Consider the following 21567-nt stretch of genomic DNA (forward strand, 5'->3'; position numbering starts at 1 on the left):
TTTTTAACTTTTAATTAAATACGTACCATAAATGCTTTTTTACTGACAAGCATGTCATTCAGCGCGCACAGTGTTGCTCGGCGTCTCTGCTCCACACAGAGAACTCAGTAATTTTAACTCTTTTTTTTTGTGGATCATGAGATAATGTCATCGTGTGCAACCAGGATTGCCTGGTGTCTGTGGTAAATGAGACGTTAATGAGGCGCTGTGACTTTTCCAACTTGTGTCGCAAAGACAAGAAATGGTGGGCATAACTGTAGCGCAAAGTGCCAGAGGAACTTTTCTTCAGTCATGACAAGGAATTAAAGTATTTTCAGATGTCCTTTTCTTCAGGATGTGTTAATGAATCCACTAATAGTAACACGAAAGACTTTGTATTTATTGTGTGTGTGAATTTAAGCTGCATGAGGACCGCAGATTTCAGCCAATTAAGGGACAGCATCAATTGACGTATTTCGACTTATAAGAAAGCCTGTAAAAATCCATAAATTAGCTGCATCATTGTTTAAACCGCAGTGTTCAAAGCGTGTGAAAACGTCGCAGCTTATAGTCCGGGAATTACGGTACATTCAATCACATCTTGACTGCTTAATTTCAACTCCTTTGTGGTTGTGTACAGAGGCAAAATTACAAATATTGTGTCTGTGACTTACACATTGCACACTGACTCATGCACAGTCATTATTTCTGAATGATATCGTATAATATGTGTCCTTGATCAATTCTGTCCAAAACTGAGCAGTGTTGTCCTCAACACATAGTGCTTGTACCATGTTTAGTGCATAATGGCAGCAAACTGTTTTGAGTTAAACAGTTATGACACTGAACTGGACCTTTGATGGTCACTCAAGGTCAATACAAAGGTGATATATGACTTCATACTGTATGTTTAATAGAACAATAGCATTACCTTCAGCTAATTCCTCAAAACAGCCATTCTAAGTATGCTCCAAGAAAGTGGTTCCAAAGGCATGGGACACTGGGATGGTACTGATGTACTGCAGGTGGCCTGCCAGCCCATTATTGGGGTCATTTAATCATTCATTCTTTTTCTGCTGCTCATGCAGGTCTGGGTTACAGAGGCAGGAGACCAAACAGTTTAGAGAGGGAAAAGATGTTGGTTGTTCACAGTCAGCTGTGTCTAAACTCTGGACCAAATACAAACAACAGGGGGAGGTTGTTAAAGGCAAACATACTGGTAGACCAAGGAAGACATCAAAGCGTCAAGACAGAAAACTTAAAGCAATATGTCTCAAAAATCGAAAATGCACAACAAATGAGGAACGAATGGGAGGAAACTGGAGTCAACGTCTGTGACCGAACTGTAAGAAACCGCCTAAAGGACATGGGATTTACATACAGAAAAGCTAAATGAAAGCCATTAACACCTAAACAGAAAAAAACAAGGTTACAATGGGCTAAGGAAAAGCAGTCGTGGACTGTGGATGACTGGATGAAAGTCATATTCAGTGATGAATCTCGAATCTGCATTGGGCAAGGTGATGATGCTGGAACTTTTGTTTGGTGCTGTTCCAATGAGATTTATAAAGATGACTGCCTGAAGAGAACATGTACATTTCCACAGTCATTGATGATATGGGGCTGCATGCCAGGTAAAGGCACTGGGGAGATGGCTGTCATTACATCATCAATAAATGCATAAGTTTACGTTGATATTTTGGACACTTTTCTTATCCCATCAATTGAAAGGATGTTTGGGGATGATGAAACCATTTTTCAAGATGATAATGCATCTTGCCATAGAGCAAAAACTGTGAAAACATTCCTTGCAAAAAGACACATAGGGTCAATGTCATGGCCTGCAAATAGTCAAATCTTAATCCAATTGAAAATCTTTGGTGGAAGTTGAAGAAAATGGTCCATGACAAGGCTCCAACCTGCAAAGCTGATCTGGCAACAGCAATCAGAGAAAGTTGGAGCCAGATTGATGAAGAGTACTGTTTGTCACTCATTAAGTCCATGCCTCAGAGACTGCAAGCTGTTATAAAAGCCAGAGGTGGTGCAACAAAATACTAGTGATGTGTTGGAGCGTTCTTTTGTTTTTCATGATTCCATCATTTTTTCCTCAGAATTGAGTGATTCCATATTTTTCTCCCTCTGCTTGGTCTAAAAAAGTAACCGTTACTGACTGCCACAATTTTTTTTCCTGATTTCTTATAGTGTTTCTTAAAGCCAGAAAGTTGCCATTTGAAATGACTTTAGTTTTGTGTCATGTCTGTGATCTGCTTTTTTTCTACAAAATTAAATAACTGAATGAACATCCTCCGAGGCTGGTGATTCCATAATTTTTGCCAGGGGTTGTAGAAGCAATGTGTTACTCTTTGGCATGTGAATGCTGTTTGAATCGCCCTCTGGCTTTTGGCTCCATGCGTAAAAGCACAATGTTGCACATATGAATGAAGGTGATCAGCGTAAGAAGGCCTCATACAACCTCATGTGGTTGACCAAAGAGTGTCACTGGGATAAATGATTCAGTACTTGGCCAGTGAATATTGTTGAATAAGTCTCCCTCACTCGTAAAGTGACATTTACGCATTTGAATGAAAGGGGGGGTGTTAACAGGGCCTCAAACTGTGAAAATAGGTTGTTTACAGTGCATGAACACATTCCAAGAGAGAGTCAAACTCCAGGAAATAAAAAGTTTGTGTTGTAAGCTTTTGTGTAAAAGCATACAGAAATGGCTTTGAGATGTGGCATAAAAACAAACAAAATGCATAGACCATTTTGTATATATTGTTGAAAATGTGCATTTGTGTTTATTGTTAGAACATTTATTTTGTAAATTATTTTGTGCAAGACCCCAAACTACCTTCATAAAGTGTCAAAATAGTTGTTTATTATAGTTTACTGTGTGTTTTGACTAAGTGTGTGAGAAAATTATTTTTTCACTTTATTTTTTCTTTTTTTATTTCTGATTGCAAACCTTTATTACACCTATAAAACACCACTATAGCATATATATTCTGAAAGTACAGATTGTCCTGAAAAAAAGAGACATACCACTTGATTGTGGGATGCAGGGTGAGCTTTTAACAGCAGTAATAAAGCATTTATGCCAGGCGAGTGAACTATCCAAAAAATGCCCTCGGACCCCAAAGGGTTAAAGGTTTTATTCTATTTTATTCTATTCTATTCTATAGAAGCTGATCCAGAGTGAAGCCTTTCGGAAGGGCCACGATTGATGAATTGTCTTCAGGTGCGTCATGTCAGTAAATAGCAAACGGCGCTCTGACATGATGCTGTAGCTCACAACTGGATACTGTTGCCTGGCAACAATCACTTAAGTGTATCATCAGTGTTAAAATACCTTACATTTGACAATAAATAAATAAATAAATAAATAATCTGCCCTCCAGGGTGAATGTTCAGAGATAGTTTGTGAAATTGGTTATTAATATTGAATAAGCACAGTGTGTATGACTCAACTACATCATACAGGTGTCCCCTCAAAGCTTAAAATCTCTTAATAGAAACCACATTAGCATATTAGCACTTCCAGCATGATGAAACACCCCTAACTTTTGAAATGAGACTAATTAAAATACTTAATGAGAGGAGTGGTGAGCTGTTAATTCACTCTGAATTTGTCAAACAGGACTTCGGCTGCCCTGTTTTAAACATTTAAAATACCAAATGCAGGCTTCAGAGGCTGTTTTCTGCTTTGCCTAAGAAGCATAAATTATGCTTCATTTGCACAGCTAATTCAACATAAGCCACGATTAGTGGAAGCAGTTTAAAGAAAAAGGTGCAAATGAAATCGAGGCTCCAGCAACACTGAAAATTATAACCCTCATGTTTATAACAACAGAGGAACAACAGTCACCTCTCTGCACAAAAATGTGTCACAAAACCAACATATGAAGCTTATAATAAACCATTTTCTCATTACAAGACATGAGGAAGATAATTGAAAAATTCCAAGTGGAAGGGGAATATTAAAGAGATATTTCTGTGTATATTCAACTGGGACTAATTCAGAAGCAGGAGTGCCTGGAGGGATAGTCTGTCTCCAGCAAAATTGGTTTACCAAAGCAGAATGTGCAGTCTCAGAGAGTGAGGCCAATCGCTGCTTCCTGCCCTCCGTGGAAATCAGCAGCAGAGGTCTCCGAGCTGAAAGTGTGCCACGCGACATGCTCAGGATCGCAGTCTTCAGGCGACTCATAAAGTCTTCCGGTGCCTTCAGGCACCTTCAGGAAATGAGCTTGTTGTTGTTACCAACAATCAAATTTAAGCTGTTGCTAATGAAATTGGACTGTGGCAATGTGTTTGAACGTTTGCCACGCGGATAGATGAAAGCTGTCACGCCAATAAAATATCTTTCCCTATTTGAACAATTGTGAATAATAAATTAGTATGAATGTAATCAACGGCGGCGGCTCAGATGCTTTCAGGTGTCATGTTTGAGAAATATTTTCAATAAGCCGATGTCTAAAGTGTTGTCACGGCAGCCTGAAACACGATCAAAGCTTTTGAATTCCAACTCAGCTAATATGTTTGAGGATTTCAAAACCAGGTTTCAAATCTGTTTTTTTCCTTCAATCAGTTCATTCTGGACAGAATGTATTTTAATGTTCCACCTTAAAGCCCCTTCACACATAGAACGATTGAGGCCGACTTGCGCACGAAAGAGGAATTGCATGCCATTCGTGAAAAATCTGAGCCACCTCTAATGCCTCATACACCTGTTGCTACAACCATTCGCGCACACAAGTGGCTGAAAGACAGAAAGTGCCCTGAGAGGGCCCATTTAAACCCTTTCTTGGCAGGTGTCAGCCAAATTCCAGGCACCAGACACAAACATCCAATACCACTCACGGAGCACTTAGGACAGGGGTGCTCAAGTTCGGTCCTCGAGAGCTACCTTCCTGATACTGAATGAAAGTAATGAAAGACTTGTTAGCAGGCTTTTAATGAGCCTTTCATTGGATTCAGGTGTGTTGAAGCAGGGAGACAACTAAGAGTATCAGGAAGGTAGCTCTCGAGGACCGATCTTCAGCACCCCTGACTTAGGAAATGTGTGGCCATTCGCACAGGCAGGATGAAAATGGTGAGCAGGTGACCACTTTCAAGCTGGATGTGGAATTTGTCTAAGTGCTCCCATGACTATGGCGTCACCAAGCAACACATGTGGCTGGGTCTGTATAGTACGTGTGTTGTGCTCCCCACTCCCCCGACAACACATGTGGCGTGCATGTGTTTCGTGCCCCCCCCCGCAACACGTGGCGTGCGTGTGTTTCTCACACTTGCATGAAATTCTGATATTTATGTGCAGATGGGGAGCGGCCAGCCAGAGCGCACACAGCACAGCGAGGCGCCTATCAGCTGATCGCTGGCCAGAGACTCACTGACAGCTGGAAATGACGGCTCAGTGCACACGACGTGTCACATTAAAAACACAGAGACCACAGCCAGCACAGGCATATAAATAATTGCTACAATAACTACATACACAATTACATGCCAAAATAACTAAAAACAATAATCACATAACACAGAAACAGAGTGACACTTTGGTCTGTGCGCTGAATGGACAGGGGGTGTGGCTGGCTGCCAAAAGCAGCAGCTGTTGAGATCTCTGGTGCTGGTTTTGACGGACATAACCTTACAATTGTCTGCCGTGACGCACGTGTGTGTGCTTGCTGTCGTTACATGGAAATACAACCCCAATTCTAATGAAGTTGGGACATTGTGTAAAATGTAAATAAAACAGAATACAATGATTTGCAAATCCTCTATTCAACTGAATACACCACAAAGACAAGATATTTAATGTTCAAACTGATCAATTTTATTGTTTTTGTGTAAATACGAGGTCTGTTAGAAAAGTATTGCACCTTTTTATTTTTTGCAAAAACCTGATGGATTTGAATCACGTGTGCTTGCATCAGCCAACCTTGAACCTTCGTGTGCATGCGTGAATTTTTTCAGGCCTGTCGATTGCGTCATTTGCTGGTAAGCAGACTTTGTGTGGGACGTGTGTTGTGCGCTCGCCGGATTTTCATTGCAAGGAAAAAGACGGAACGACTGGCGCAGCGCCGCATCAAATTTTGCCAGAAACTGGGCGACAGCCAGGTGGAAACCATTTGGATGATTCAGACGGCTTTCGGTGACTTTTCAATCGTGTGACTATCTGAGAAATTGTGAAGAGGTGGGCATGTCACAGCATGTCCTGTGAGACTTCAACACGAAGGTGCTTTTTCTCCGCTGTCAGCAGCTCCGGCACAAATTTCGCTGCAACTCTTTTCATGGCCAAATCTTCTGTCACAGTGGAATGTACCGAAAAAGTGCTGGCAGTATTATTAGATAGCATTGCTTAAATTTTCATTGTTACGCAGATGATACCCAGCCTTATCTATCCATGAAGCCAGAGGACACACACCAATTAGCTAAACTGCAGGATTGTCTTACAGACATAAAGACATGGATGACCTCTAATTTCCTGCTTTTAAACTCAGATAAAACTGAAGTTATTGTACTTGGCCCCACAAATCTTAGAAACATGGTGTCTAACCAGATCCTTACTCTGAATGGCATTACCCTGACCTCTGGTAATACTGTGAGAAATCTTGGAGTCACTTTTGATCAGGATATGTCACTCAATGCGCAAAAACTAATTCATGCATTTATTTCTTCTAGGCTGGACTATTGTAATTCATTATTATCAGGTTGTCCTAAAAGTTCTCTGAAAAGCCTTCAGTTAATTCAAAATGCTGCAGCTAGAGTACTGACGGGGCCTAGAAGGAGAGAGCATATCTCACCCATATTGGCCTCTCTTCATTGGCTTCCTGTTAATTCTAGAATAGAATTTAAAATTCCTCTTCTTACTTATAAGGTTTTGAATAATCAGGTCCCATCTTATCTTAGGGACCTCATAGTACCATATCACCCCAATAGAGCGCTTCGCTCTCAGACTGCAGGCTTACTTGTAGTTCTAGGGTTTGTAAGAGTAGAATGGGAGGCAGAGCCTTCAGCTTTCAGGCTACCCTCCTGTGGAACCAGCTCCCAATTCAGATCAGGGAGACAGACACCCTCTCTACTTTTAAGATTAGGCTTAAAACTTTCCTTTTTGCTAAAGCTTATAGTTAGGACTGGATCGGGTGACCCTGAACCATCCCTTAGTTATGCTGCTATAGACTTAGACTGCTGGGGGGTTCCCATGATGCACTGAGTGTTTCTTTCTCTTTTTGCTCTGTATGCACCACTCTGCATTTAATCATTAGTGATTGATCTCTGCTCCCCTCCACAGCATGTCTTTTTCCTGGTTCTCTCCCTCAGCCCCAACCAGTCCCAGCAGAAGACTGCCCCTCCCTGAGCCTGGTTCTGCTGGAGGTTTCTTCCTGTTAAAAGGGAGTTTTTCCTTCCCACTGTCGCCAAGTGCTTGCTCACAGGGGGTCGTTTTGACCGTTGGGGTTTTTCCGTAATTATTGTATGGCCTTGCCTTACAATATAAAGCGCCTTGGGGCAACTGTTTGTTGTGATTTGGCGCTATATAAATAAAATTGATTTGATTTGATGTCCACCTCTTCCACAATTTTCGGATAGTCACATGACGGTCCCGCATCACCACAGCGTTCACTTTGGAAATGACCTGGTCATTTCGGCATGTTGATGGCCGACCGGAGCGTGGCTCGCTCTCCACCGTTGTGCATTGAAAAAAATGCAGTCAGATTTTTTGAACAAAAAATGACTTACATTTACACATGAGATCCTTCTGAATGTAGTAAAGTAAATCTGCAAGCCCAGATCTGTCATTCAACGGAGAAATCTTCATTTGAAAATGACAAATTTACAGCTAACATTTAGCCCTCCGCAAATTGTCCCTCTCATCATGGACGCTGCCGAGACGTCACAGAGAAGACGTGCATGCATTGCGCCAATTATAATTTTTGGATTTACGTCAGTTTGCATCTGCACCTTTTTCTTGTCTTATACGGAAGGATCTACTTTTTTTAAAACTTCATATTGTCTTGTGGCATGTTTGGTGAGTACACATTTCTTTTATTTGTGCTTGAAAATTATTTTGGGGGACTTTTTCATACGCCCGTTTGATTGAGTGGTGTCGCAATGAAAATCTACTGTCTTTCATCTCCGGTACCATCGCGGGATATGGAGGCGAGACCCGCAAAGAATCCCAGTCATTAAAAATATATAAACCTCTCTCAGCATCCATGGAGCTCTGGGGCTCCGATTGCCGAGACGTGCGGTGCTGTGGATTTTGCCGCAAGAAGTCTGTCCTTGCAGCAACAGGTGTACCGGCCGCTTCGCATTAAAACAGCGAGCGTAATCTCAGGACTTGTGCCAAGTGTGCTGCAGCTCCATTCAGTAGACAGAGAGGTGATGCCGGCGGCTGCAAAGCAGACACGGGCGGTGTGAAAGGCCCGCGTCGGCGGTTAACAAGCTCGTTAACGAGCCTGCAAACTTAATAAGCGCAACGGAGGCAGAGAGCGGGAGAGGAAGAACGGTGCCCGCTGTCGATGTCGTTGCTGATCTGAGCACACAGATCTGTATCTCATATTCATTGCAGCTTACTTTTGGATGTTGAAACCAGGACGTGTATAAGTAACATTACTAACAGATAAAATCAATTTCAATGCGGGATCGGACTGAAGGCGGGAGCACGTCGTCTTGTCCCTGACGTCATGGAAATGATACGGCTGTACAAACTGTTTTCACAGAGGGCTAAATTTTAGCTGCAAATTTGTCATTTTTAAACGAAGATTTCTCCGCTGAATTACAAATTTGGGCTTACAGATTTACTTTACTGCATTCACAAGGGTCTTATAAATACATATCAGCTATTTCTTTCTGAAATCTGACCACATTTATTTCAATGCAGGTCTACTTTAAACCGGTTGTACCGCTCCTTAATCTGTGTGATGCCCATAGCTTTGTCACCGAAAGCCGTCTGAATCTTCCGAATGGTTTCCACCTGGCTGTCGCCCAGTTTCTGGCAAAATTTGATGCAGTAGCGCTGCTCCAGTGTTCCGTCATTTTCATTGCATTCTCTGAATGTTCTGATTATATGATGGACTGTAAATGATAGAATCCCTAAATTCCTTGCAATTGAATGTTGAGAAACATTGTTCTTAAACTGTTAGACTATTTTTTTCATGCAGTTGTTCACAAAGTGGTGATCCTCACCCCATCTTTGCTTGTGAACAGCTGAGCCTTTTGGGGATGCTCCTTTTATACCCATTCATGACACTCACCTGTTTCCAAATAGGTTTTCTTTGAGCATTAATCAACTTTCCCAGTCTTTTGTTGCCCTGTCGCAACTTTTTTAAACATGTTGCAGGCATCCATTTCAAAATGAGCAATATTTGCACAAAAACAAAAAAGTCTATCACTTTGAACATTAAATATCTTGTCTTTGTGGTGTATTCAACTGAATATAGGTTGAAGAGAATTTGCAAATCATTGTATTCTGTTTTTATTTACATTTTACACAATGTCCCAACTTCAATGGAACTCGGGTTGTACATAAAACATATATCACTTTTGTAATGGGTTGGCGCACGTGCACAGTACACACATTGACAAGCGGTCAGTGAAACAGACCGTCAGATCACGTGGACATGCAGCAGGCGATTAGAATGTCTGTCTAACAGGACACGTGTGTCCTGTGAGTGGCGTGCCACAGGACTATATGACAAGCCAACAGTGTGACAAATATGCCACTTTCAGTCACATATCACCAAAAATATACTGTAACCAAGTTTTGTCAGTTATTACGATGGTTTTTTCATTGTAACTGAAGACAATGAAAGCTTCCTTTTCTATACATCGTTTAATTTCTCTTTTTTAAAAAATATGTTCATCTTCTTGTTGATTTTAGGCATTTTACGCTCCTGTTATAAGACAGTGATTGTTGCGCAGTGGTAAAGTTTCCATCTGTTAATCGGAGCTTTTGTAAATTGCAGGTTCGAATCCTGTGAGTGGCATTTATTTTTTATTTCACCATGTTTATTTAACCACAGGGTTCAGTATTGGGTCCCCTTTTATTTATTATTTATATCAATCCAGTGATTTTCAGTAATTATACACCAATATATAATCTATCAGTATCTGGTGATTGTATTAATTATTTATATACCCGGCTGGGCATAATAAGACATAATGAGAGCGCACTGCTTCATTCTTGTCATTTCATGACTGTATATTTATGACCATGGATCATATACAGAGGCACAGAGGGATCGCAGTTGCTTTGTCCGCTTTGTCGCTAAGAGGGATTAAATATTGAACATTACGGTGTTTTTTTATATTGTGTGTAGTTTATATTTTCTTTATCTCCACATCAGCAGCGTGATGTGGTTCCACACGCTCCAGCTGTTTTTTTTTTCATCTTCACATCAGCGCACAATATGGGTCCACACGCTCCAGCTGTTCACACTGTGTTTCGTGCACACACATGCACGAAACACAGTGGGATCATTCATGCCTGCCCGACCATGTGTCCCTTCTGACGTCAGCTCAGTGTTTTTGAGGTTCGCTCATTCATGCTCTGATTCCTACTTATTCGTGCTATGTGTGAAGGGGCCCTTAAAATGGTCATTCCTGAAGTGGATACAAACAAATGGAATACCGGTTAATAAGACTCAATTTGAGTCTGTATTACATAACAATATGCATGTTTCAGAAGTTATAAAAATACCTTTTGATATAGTTTATATTTTACTCCATAGTCTATTGCTAATACCATAGTTAACAAGCTAGGCTATGCTGGGCATACTGTTTAGCGTAACTGGAGCTAGCTAGCTATTTCCAACATTAGTTCTCTTTATATGTTAGCCTCTTCATCAAACATTGAGGACGTTTATATCTGAAATAAACATGCATAAGGTACATAGCACAATTCTTACCTCTGGGAACAGGGAGAACATAACACATTTTACTTTATATAATGGCTGAGTGGATCCTTGTCATTTGATTGGTGCTTAGTATGTCATGTGACATGGATTATTCATCCCATTTGTGTTACATTGTATTTAGCGCGCAAATTTGGTTCCATATGTTTTGTACCTTTGCAGGCTGTGAACCACGCCCACACATACACTAGTGGGGGCGGCATTTAGCTAAACATGGTAGAGTCTGTTTTGCTGACGGACGATGATTTGAGCAAGCTAATTGATGGTGCGAATTCTTGTAACCCCCCCCCCCCCCCCCCCCAAAAAAAAAATCCATTACACCATAAGTCGTCTGGAGGCATGAAGAGCTGTTAGGATGAAAACCCGGACAAATTTTACAATTTTTTGCTGGACTGAGGAAGTACACAGTCTTTTTTTGTTTTGTTTTGTTTTCTAAGTATCACGGACTACATCTATTTTTCTAAGTTCACTGAGACCAGTTTTGGATTCCTATTTAAAGTTTGTGTTGGGCTGTTGATGTCAAAGCACCAGAGACGAACACCAAAATGTAAGACACTTTTCTGTTGTTTAGACATAAATATAATATCAAATAACAATGATCTATTTTGGCTGTTGTATAAAACAAATAATGAATGCTTTTACATTCTTTCAGTGGAACAAATATTTAATTCGGTGAAAGCTGGAATGTTCTATTCATCGCCTTTGCCTTGTTAAATGGAACATTCCATCTTTCACCTCACGAAATATTCATACCATTGAACTCAAACATTCATTATTTGTATATTAATTACCTGCTGCTGCTAAATTTCTCTTAAATTTTGTTCAGAGGAAAACAGGAAGTGAACTCAGGACCAAGTTAGTGGAAGCAAAAAAGATTTTAGTTTGGAATAAAAGAATGACAAAAAAGTTTTTTTGTTAAATCTGGTTGCCATTATTTATGTTTCGAAACAAACAAAAAATAAATACATTTATTCATTCATTCATTAATAATAACATATACATGTACTATTTCTGGTTTTGTGTTTGTTCCTTGCATTGTAACAGGTTTTCGCATTTGTTCTTCAGATTGGTTCAAAGCACTCTAGCTTCTGATTTAATACACAGTTAGCTGATTTTCAACTTTTTCAAAATACAATGCCACATAGTAATTTTTTTTTGGGGGGGGGGGGGGGGACACAAATGTTTATCAGACACTCAATTGTTAAACAATGTTCAATTCTTTATTATAGGGCTAGTTTTTTTTAATTTTATCTCAGCTTACATTAAGACAACATAAGTAAATGCAGAAAACAGTTACAAATACAAACACCTGTATCAATTCAACAATAGGTTGTTGCACAAAAATGCCTGGCAGATGTGGACGGCATTTGCAAACACAGAGAACACAAACATCACCGACAGCATGTGCAACAATTTTATTTAATAATGTGTCTGCTTTAAATTCACTCAAAGCACATACAAATAAAGATGTGTTGCCACGATGCAAAGAGTGGTTCACAATCACAACACAACACAAGAGGTTTCTGCCCAAAGGAGTTTTTTTTAACGGACTGTTCAATGCATTATAGGATATTGCATATTCCGAACTAAAGTTGACTTTGATTACTTTTATTCTTAATTCTTTTTTTCACTATATTGCACACTCACTACATTGATATCCAACCAGTTGGTTGTTTTGCCTAGTACTGACAAAAATAGAATGGTTCATTAATAGAGTCCTCTGGGCAGATACCACTGTGTTCTGAACCACTCTGTGTTTTGTGGTTATTTGCATGGGGTTTTCTTTGTCTGTTAGAATTTGCAGCAGACATGCTATCAAATCATGTTGCATATGCATATATGCTGTTGCCTATATTTGTTTGTGTTGTTTGCAAGCGTTTTTCCAATCTCCAAGACATTTTTTGAAATGCAGCTATCTGTTGTTTTAATGCGTCTTTTTTTAAATTTGTTTTCTGCATTTGCTTGTGTTGATTTATTTTCAATTCTTGTGGCCCCCGTCGACCACTGCAATTGACAGACGCACAACACTGTAAAAACATTTTTGACACATTAAATCTATTAAAATACTAAGCAAATAAATATTAATATGTAAATGTGTGGTCACTTTTCACCTGTACCACAATTATTTTCAGTGCACTTGATAATAGAATCAGTTTGCATTATTGACATCCACAGTCATTTTATTATTGAATGATTATAGCTTTGTAGTTCCAAGTGAAACGTATATTCTTTTGCTCATTATTGTAAATACGCCTTGTCACTTAATGATGTCTTTTATGAAATCAAAACAAATCCCAAATTACATTTTCTGTAGACACCTTTGGGGGTGGGGGAGGGGGACACCTGGCATGTGACAAGACAGTAGTTATTGATTATCATTCAATAATAAAGAGACTATTTAAAAAATATATAATGCATTTGGTTATTGATGGAAAATTACTATTTGGACGTTCCAGATCTGGCTTTCTGTTAAACAGCTTGAAAAATAAATAAATAAATAAATATTTTCATGAAATTCTGTTATGTCTTCAACTTTTATACAGTACTGCAGTTGATGTATCTTTTTCCCCCTTTATCAGTGGGTCATCATAAAATAATTTTTTAAAAGCCCAAAAATATTTATTTTCCTACTTCATTGATGACTGACATTTGAACAACTGATGATTGAACTGATGAAAGAAAGAAAGAAAGAAAGAAAGAAAGAAAGAAAGAAAGAAAGAAAGAAAGAAAGAAAGAAAGAAAGAAAGAAAGAAAAAGAAATTTGATGCTTAGATGTTGTAAGAATGATTGTTGGACATTACAAACTTGATTTTTTGTTGGCCAACTGACAAAGAGGAAAATATATTTTGATCAATATTCTTTTGCCATTAAAGCATTTGTACAGTGCTGTGGAGCACGTGCACTGCCGTGTGCACATCACACTCGTGTTGCTCTCTCTCACAGGTGAAGGCTGATCTTAGTCACAGGTCCCACGGTCATCCCACTTAAAAGATTTAGGGGCACATAGGCGGCGACACTGGCAGCTTTGGACCAGACGTACCATCACTCTCCTCTCGCTTTCAACTCTTCTCTTTCATTCCATGTGTGCTTTTTTTTCTTTATTTGTTTGTTTGTGCTTATGTTTGTTTGTTTTTTCTCCTTTTACATACCTCCTTTTCTACACATTTTCTTGTTGGGTTTCCTGGCACATTCCTTGGATATTCTTTTGACTGTAAAATGAATGGAAAAACTACAAAATAACAGAGAGCTCTGCAAAAAAAGATCGCACGTGACATGCAACAACTCAGACTGAGTCAGACCCCCACTCACCCCCCCACCACCCCGTCCCTCTCCATCAACAAAACAAGAAAGACAGAGGACCTGTTGAGAAGGTAAATTGGGGTGCTGCTGCAGAAATATTCCAAAATGGTGGAATGAATTTGCTGCATCCTGGGACACAGGAAGCCCATATTCACATGCACTTCTATTTAAGACCCATTACAGCCACACACAACGGACACAATCAAAGTTTCCCACTTTGAATTCAAATCTGATTGTTTCTCATGACAGCACTTAATATTTTAAACCAATTTCCCCGTGTGGGTCTCCTTCAAGGTGAAGATATTAAACTTTCTGCCACAAGCTCAATTTGTTTTTTGACTTGTGCACAAAAGCATGCTGCAGAAAACTTGTTTTTTTTTTTATGCATTTTGCAAGGAGAGTAAAGGGTCTTACATAGGTCAGGCTGATGCCACAGGCCTCTCGTGAACCAGGTAGAATATTTCACCAACCCTACAGCAGATCATTCACTTATGAAGCAGGCTACTAATCACTAAATTCCCCAGAACAGTCAAGACAGTGAGGGAGGGAAGGTGCACCATGTTATTCCAATCTATTCCTTTGTACAATGAGACTTTTTTAAATTATCATTCTGTTATACTGACAACTCATTTAGTCATCAAAAGAGGAACCTCTAACAGTGGCATGGAAGGGGAGAGTTGATGAAAAGGCTACGCAGAGATCAAGTCAAGATGGGAGGTTGAGATGATGGACACAGACACAGCATGCGCCAGACAACAGGTCATGCTCCGCGCCAAACACAAAGAGGGCACAAAGTTTTAGAGAAAAGGCAAAGAGAGAGAAGGAGACAGAAGAAGGAAGGTTTGCTTTTATCCTGTCAACACGCCGCACTCACCATCCTCGGTTGGTACGTAGATGTTTAGATAGAGACAATCCTCATTTTGATCCTGTATATATGTGGCGACTATATCCAGGTTGAAGGTGAACCATATTGGCATCATAATCTCTGGCACGGCGTTGTGAATATTTTGGGGACAGACGGGAGCAAAGTGGGTGGCATTCTTGATCCCTGACCAGGAGGAAGGAGGTTCGGGGGGCATGAAGCGTTTTTCTCCCACCGGGGATGCAGCGTACGGCACGCCAAGATACTGATCCACAGGCCCTAGGATCTCACTAGGAAGTGGCACCCTCACCCCTCGCAGTTTCCCGTACTGCGTGTTGACAGTCGGGTGGTAGTTCTGCCCTCTGACGGGCATGAAGCACCAGCAAAAGCTCAACACCCACAAGGATGCACTGAAATTAGTGCGGCGGTGGGCACTGTGGCAGTTCCGTGAGGGGGGGCAACATCTCCTTGATGAAAACCACATGTTTGTCGTGATGGAGCGCGACTGCAAGTGACTGGCGTCGGCGCTGAGGCGCCCCCCTCAGCAGACAGAGGCCTCCCGCAGCTTCACTCAGCCACCTGAGGGATTGTCATCAGCTGAGATACCAGAATCCGACGGTGTAGAAGATGAAGAAGAGCAGTTCTTGTTATGTGGCTCCTCTCTGCGGTGAGGTCCTTATTCACTGTCCTCTTTTGGCTCGTCAAATCTTCTATCCTGTGCTGCAAGAAGAGAGGACAGGAAAATTAATGACGCTTCCCTGACAGCCCACCAGTTTGCTCCTATTTTTAGTCAGTCATTTTTATTGACTAGTGGAGTCCTTTCCTGTCATGAAATGAAACAGCTCACATAAACATGACAGAGCTCTTAGCACTGCCATCAATCCACATCATCAAGAGCATGCCTTTGACTTGATACTGCAATTAACTGTTAGGCAAGTTGTCAAGATGTCCCTAATAATGTTAATTGGACAATTGGAATTCAAATGACATCTGCTGTCAGTTGATAAGTGTCCTGTCTTTCAAATCCAAAAGTCTGCATTTCTGGTTAAGAAACTGCAATATTTACAGGAAAACATGGCAACATGAGCCACGCCACACATTTATCATGACAACTCTGAGGATAAACAGAACAGAGGGCAGGGGAGAAAGTAGCTACATGCAATACGTGCGCTCACAGCAACCACCCTGGAAATGCTAATCAACAGACCCGAGGTGATCCGCGGCACCAGCTACAACACCTCCCCATGCCACCTGATCAATTTTCAATTTCTGTGGCTTAGGATCCCCTCAGCCTTCTGTACCCGCCACACTGTTCATTCCAACAACAATAGAAAAGAAAAGCCAGCATTTAGAGAGGATATTGCATTTCAAAATGACTGCGTAAATGATTTATAATGCATCAGCAGTTGTTGGAGAGCCTCTAACCACTGAGAAAAAGCAATCCTGATGATGGTGGAGGTGCTGTTATCTCTAGGCTGCTATTCCCATCTGCCGTCGTCATGGATCAGTGGCCGGCTGGTAGAAGCCACGTGCATAGCTGTACAAGGAAGCCACTTTATATCGAAAACACATGCATTTTGGAAACTGCGTAGAGGAGCACACCTTCCCTGATACTTGCCTAAATGGAAATGTGCATGGTAGACATGGTAGACTTGTCTGCTTGGGAATCGCACAGAGCAGCAACTAAGTGATAATACATGAAGAAAAAAAAAACAGCCATGTCCAATTTAGAGACTAAAACCTAAGCACTGCTGGAAGTGGCACAGCATTAGAAAAGGTGTTAAAGTGCTGGAAAAGACTTTAGCCTGCTCAACAGGTTCGATTTAGCAGTAGCAGAATACCCTACAGGCATTATTTCAGTATCTTGAAAAAATTATATGAACTACAGCAATGTTGTATATTTATGAATAAATATGAATACATAAAAATTGTATTGATATTTTACTTTTAAAAATAAGTTATTTCTTTTTGGTCTTTTCCTACACTAGCAAAATCATCAGTCTTGGTCTGGGAAATTAAATAGTTGCCAAGTTTAAGCATTTTCCTTAAATAAATAACTAAATAAATAAAATATTCGGTACAGGGTTGGAATCAGTCCATCAAAAGTGTTGTATATGATTGCACTAAAACTATCAAACTTGTGCTGTCTCCAAAAAGTATTAAGGTGTTTATTGTACGTTTTGATCAGTTTGTCATTTTATTGTTTCAGTTTTACCTGAGGCCAAAATATGGCCATTGGGTATTGCAAAGGTCTTGCTTCCGTCCATCAGTCCGTCTGTCTGTGTACCGCATAGGGTCTTCAAATTTACAGGGAACATTCTTGAGACACATAACTTGGACAATTTCAAAGATGGCTAATCTTGACCTATTCGAAGAGGTCAAAAGGCCACATTCTGTTTCCTACTGTTATGCTTATACAGCCGACAGCATAGAGACACCTTGACACTTGCATAAATTTTGGCTCCGCACTGCTGCGCAATTAGTCATGCCAATGTGTGTCATTAGAGGGTACGCACCTTAATACTTGCACAAATTTGATCCCTGTACTGGCATGGAATCAAAATACATAAGCATACCAAACGGCAAATGTCAGCTCTCCCCAGTTTCTCCATGATTAAGGTTACACACATACACAGAGGCCACTTCACTATTAATGTATAGATTCCCTACTGTTTCAGATGCATTCATCTTGGTCTATGTGAACCACTGACAGACTGAAATTCTGACCAGCTGAAATGTGTAACTTTTATTTTTGAATTACTTTGTACGGATATAGACATTCTTACTGACTTAGCACCTGTATTGCTTGCTAACGTGTCATGGGTTACGTTTTGGTCTTCAGGTTCCAGTGGTGGGCATGGATAACCAAAAATTAACTTTGATAACAGATAATCAGATAACTGAAAAGTTATCTTCGATAAAGCTAAAACGAAAAACCACCCAAAAATGTATCGGAAGTTACAGATAACCGATAAATTCCAGTATTGTCTCCAGTACACTTGCAACTACTAACAAGCTGATTTTGAGTTTTAACACCACAATCGCTTTTGGAAGCATCAAGAGCGACAACAGACCCAAACAATGAGTCAGCACTTCTGTCTTTGAGCATCCTGCCCCCTGCTGGAAGCTCCAGTTTACTACATGGCTTCCAGCACAGAAACAACAGAGAGGAGCCACAAAGCTCAACTCTCTACTCTATCAAAATGCTGCCATCAGGCCGAGGTCTTGGAAAATAAAGCAGTACTGAGTTATGGTTTGGTGTATAAATAAAATGAATACTGATAGAATAGCTCCATTAATGTCAATTCTGTCATTTGTGCAAAGTTAAGATATCAAATCAAATCAAAACAATTTTATTTATATAGCGCCAAATCACAACAACAGTTGCCCCGAGGCGCTTTATATTGTGAGGCAAAAGCCATACAATAATTGCAGAAAAACCCCAACGATCAAAATGACCCCCTGTGAGCAAGCACTTGGCGACAGTGGGAAGGAAAAACTCCCTTTTAACAGGAAGAAACCTCCAGCAGAACCAGGCTCAGGGAGGGGCAGTCTTCTGCTGGGACTGGTTGGGGCTGAGGGGAGAGAATCAGGAAAAAGACATGCTGTGGAAGACAGCAGAGATCAATCACTAATGATTAAATGCAGAGTGGTGCATACAGAGCAAAAAGAGAAAGAAACACTCAATGCATCATGAGAACCCCGCAGCAGTCTAAGTCTATAGCAGCATAACTAAGGGATGGTTCAGGGTCACCTGATCCAGCCCTAACTATAAGCTTTAGCAAAAAGGAAAGTTTTAAGCCTAATCTTAAAAGTAGAGAGGGTGTCTGTCTCCCTGATCCGAATTGGGAGCTGGTTCCACAGGACAGGAGCCTGAAAGCTGAAGGCTCTGCCTCCCATTCTACTCTTAAAAACCCTAGCAACTACAAGTAAGCCTGCAGTCTGAGAGCGAAGCGCTCTATTGGGGTGATATGGTACTAAGAGGTCCCTAAGATAAGATGGGACCTGATTATTCAAAACCTTATAAGTAAGAAGAAGAATTTTAAATTCTACACTAGAATTAACAGGAAGCCAATGAAGAGAGGCCAATATGGGTGAAATATGCTCTCTCCTTCTAGTCCCCGTCAGTACTCTAGCTGCAGCATTTTGAATTAACTTCAGTTTTATCTGAATTTAAAAGCAGGAAATTAGAGGTCATCCATGTCTTTATGTCTGTAAGACATTCATGCAGTTTAACTAATTGGTGTGTGTCCTCTGGCTTCATGGATAGATAAAGCTGGGTATCATGTGCGTAACAATGAAAATTTAAGCAATGCTTTCTAATAATACTGCCTAAGGGAAGCATGTATAAAGTGAATAAAATTGGTCCTAGCACAGAACCTTGTGGAACTCCATAATTAACCTTAGTCTGTGAAGAAGATTCCCCATTTACATGAACAAACTGTAATCTATTAGATAAATATGATTCAAACCACCGCAGCGCAGTGCCTTTAATACCTATGGCATGTTCTAATCTCTATAATAAAATTTTATGGTCAACAGTATTAAAAGCAGCACTGAGGTCTAACAGGACAAGCACAGAGATGAGTCCACTGTCTGAGGCCATAAGAAGATCATTTGTAACCTTCACTAATGCTGTTTCTGTACTATGATGAATTCTGAAACCTGACTGAAACTCTTCAAATAGACCATTCCTCTGCAGATGATCAGTTAGCTGTTTTACAACTACCCTTTCAAGAATTTTTGAGAGAAAAGGAAGGTTGGAGATTGGCCTATAATTAGCTAAGATAGCTGGGTCAAGTGATGGCTTTTTAAGTAATGGTTTAATTACTGCCACCTTAAAAGCATTAATTAATGGTAGGGCTTCCTTGAGCAGCCTGGTAGGAATGGGGCCTAATAGACATGTTGATGGTTTGGAGGAAGTGACTAATGAAAATAACTCAGACAGAACAATCGGAGAGAAAGAGTCTAACCAAATACCAGCATTACTGAAAGCAGCCAAAGATAACGATATGTCTTTGGGATGGTTATGAGTAATTTTTTCTCTAATAGTTAAAATTTTATTAGCAAAGAAAGTCATGAAGTCATTACTAGTTAAAGTTAAAGGAATACTCAGCTCAATAGAGCTCTGACTCTTTGTCAGCCTGGCTACAGTGCTGAAAAGAAACCTGGGGTTGTTCTTATTTTCTTCAATTAGTGATAAGTAGTAAGATGTCCTAGCTTTACGGAGGGCTTTTTTATAGAGCAACAGACTCTTTTCCAGGCTAATTGAAGATCTTCTAAATTAGTGAGATGCCATTTCCTCTCCAACTTACAGGTTATCTGCTTTAAGCTGCGAGTTTGTGAGTTATACCACGGAGTCAGGCACTTCTGATTTAAAGCTCTCCTTTTCAGAGGAGCTACAGCATCCAAAGTTGTCTTCAATGAGGATGTAAAACTATTGACGAGATACTCTATCTCACTTACAGAGTTTAGGTAGCTACTCTGCACTGTGTTGGTATATGGCATTGGAGAACATAACAAAGAAGGAATCATATCCTTAAACCTAGTTACAGCGCTTTCTGAAAGACTTCTACTGTAATGAAACTTATTCCCCACTGCTGGGTAGTCCATTAAAGTAAATGTAAATGTTATTAAGAAATGATCAGACAGAAGGAGGTTTTCAGGGAATACTGTTAAGTCTTCAATTTCCATACCATAAAACAAAACAAGATCTAAAGTATGATTAAAGTGGTGGGTGGACTCATTTACATTTTGAGCAAAGCCAATTGAGTCTAATAATAGATTAAATGCAGTGTTGAGGCTGTCATTCTCAGCATCTATGTGGATATTAAAATCGCCCACTATAATTATCTTATCTGAGCTAAGCACTAAGTCAAACAAAAGGTCTGAAAATTCAGAGAAACTCACAGTAACAACCAGGTGGACGATAGATAACAACAAATAAAACTGGTTTTTGGGACTTCCAATTTGGATGGACAAGACTAAGAGTCAAGCTTTCAAATGAATTAAAGCTCTGTCTGGGTTTTTGATTAATTAATAAGCTGGAGTGGATATCCTCCCCCTCGGCCCGTGTTACGAGCATTCTGACAGTTAGTGTGACTCGGGGGTGCTGACTCATTTAAACTAACATATTCATCCTGCTGTAACCAGGTTTCTGTAAGGCAGAATAAATCAATATGTTGATCAATTATTATATCATTTACTAACAGGGACTTAGAAGAGAGAGACCTAATGTTTAATAGACCACATTTAACTGTTTTAGTCTGTGGTGCAGTTGAAGGTGCTATATTATTTTTTCTTTTTGAATTTTTATGCTTAAATAGATTTTTACTGGTTGTTGGTGGTCTGGGAGCAGGCACCGTCTCTACGGTGATGGGGTATTGGGGGGATGACAGGGGGAGAGAAGCTGCAGAGAGGTGTGTAAGACTACAACTCTGCTTCCTGGTCCCAACCCTGGGTAGTCACGGTTTGGAGGGTTTAATAAAATTGGCCAGATTTCTAGAAATGAGAGCT

The 21567-nt window shown here is 40.2% G+C and overlaps 1 protein-coding gene across 1 annotated transcript in view; it reads right to left on the reverse strand.

Moving 5' to 3' along the window:
- The window catches only part of nlgn3a (neuroligin 3a), a 593492-nt gene that overhangs the window by 454598 nt on the left and 117327 nt on the right, over positions 1 to 21567 (reverse strand). The window contains 1 exon segment of the mRNA XM_034181354.1: positions 15064 to 15771. Coding sequence (XP_034037245.1) covers positions 15064 to 15535 — 472 coding nt within the window. The 5' untranslated portion in view covers positions 15536 to 15771.

The sequence above is a fragment of the Thalassophryne amazonica genome, chromosome 11 (assembly GCF_902500255.1).
Source record: "Thalassophryne amazonica chromosome 11, fThaAma1.1, whole genome shotgun sequence".
NCBI classification, from domain to species: Eukaryota; Metazoa; Chordata; class Actinopteri; order Batrachoidiformes; family Batrachoididae; genus Thalassophryne; species Thalassophryne amazonica.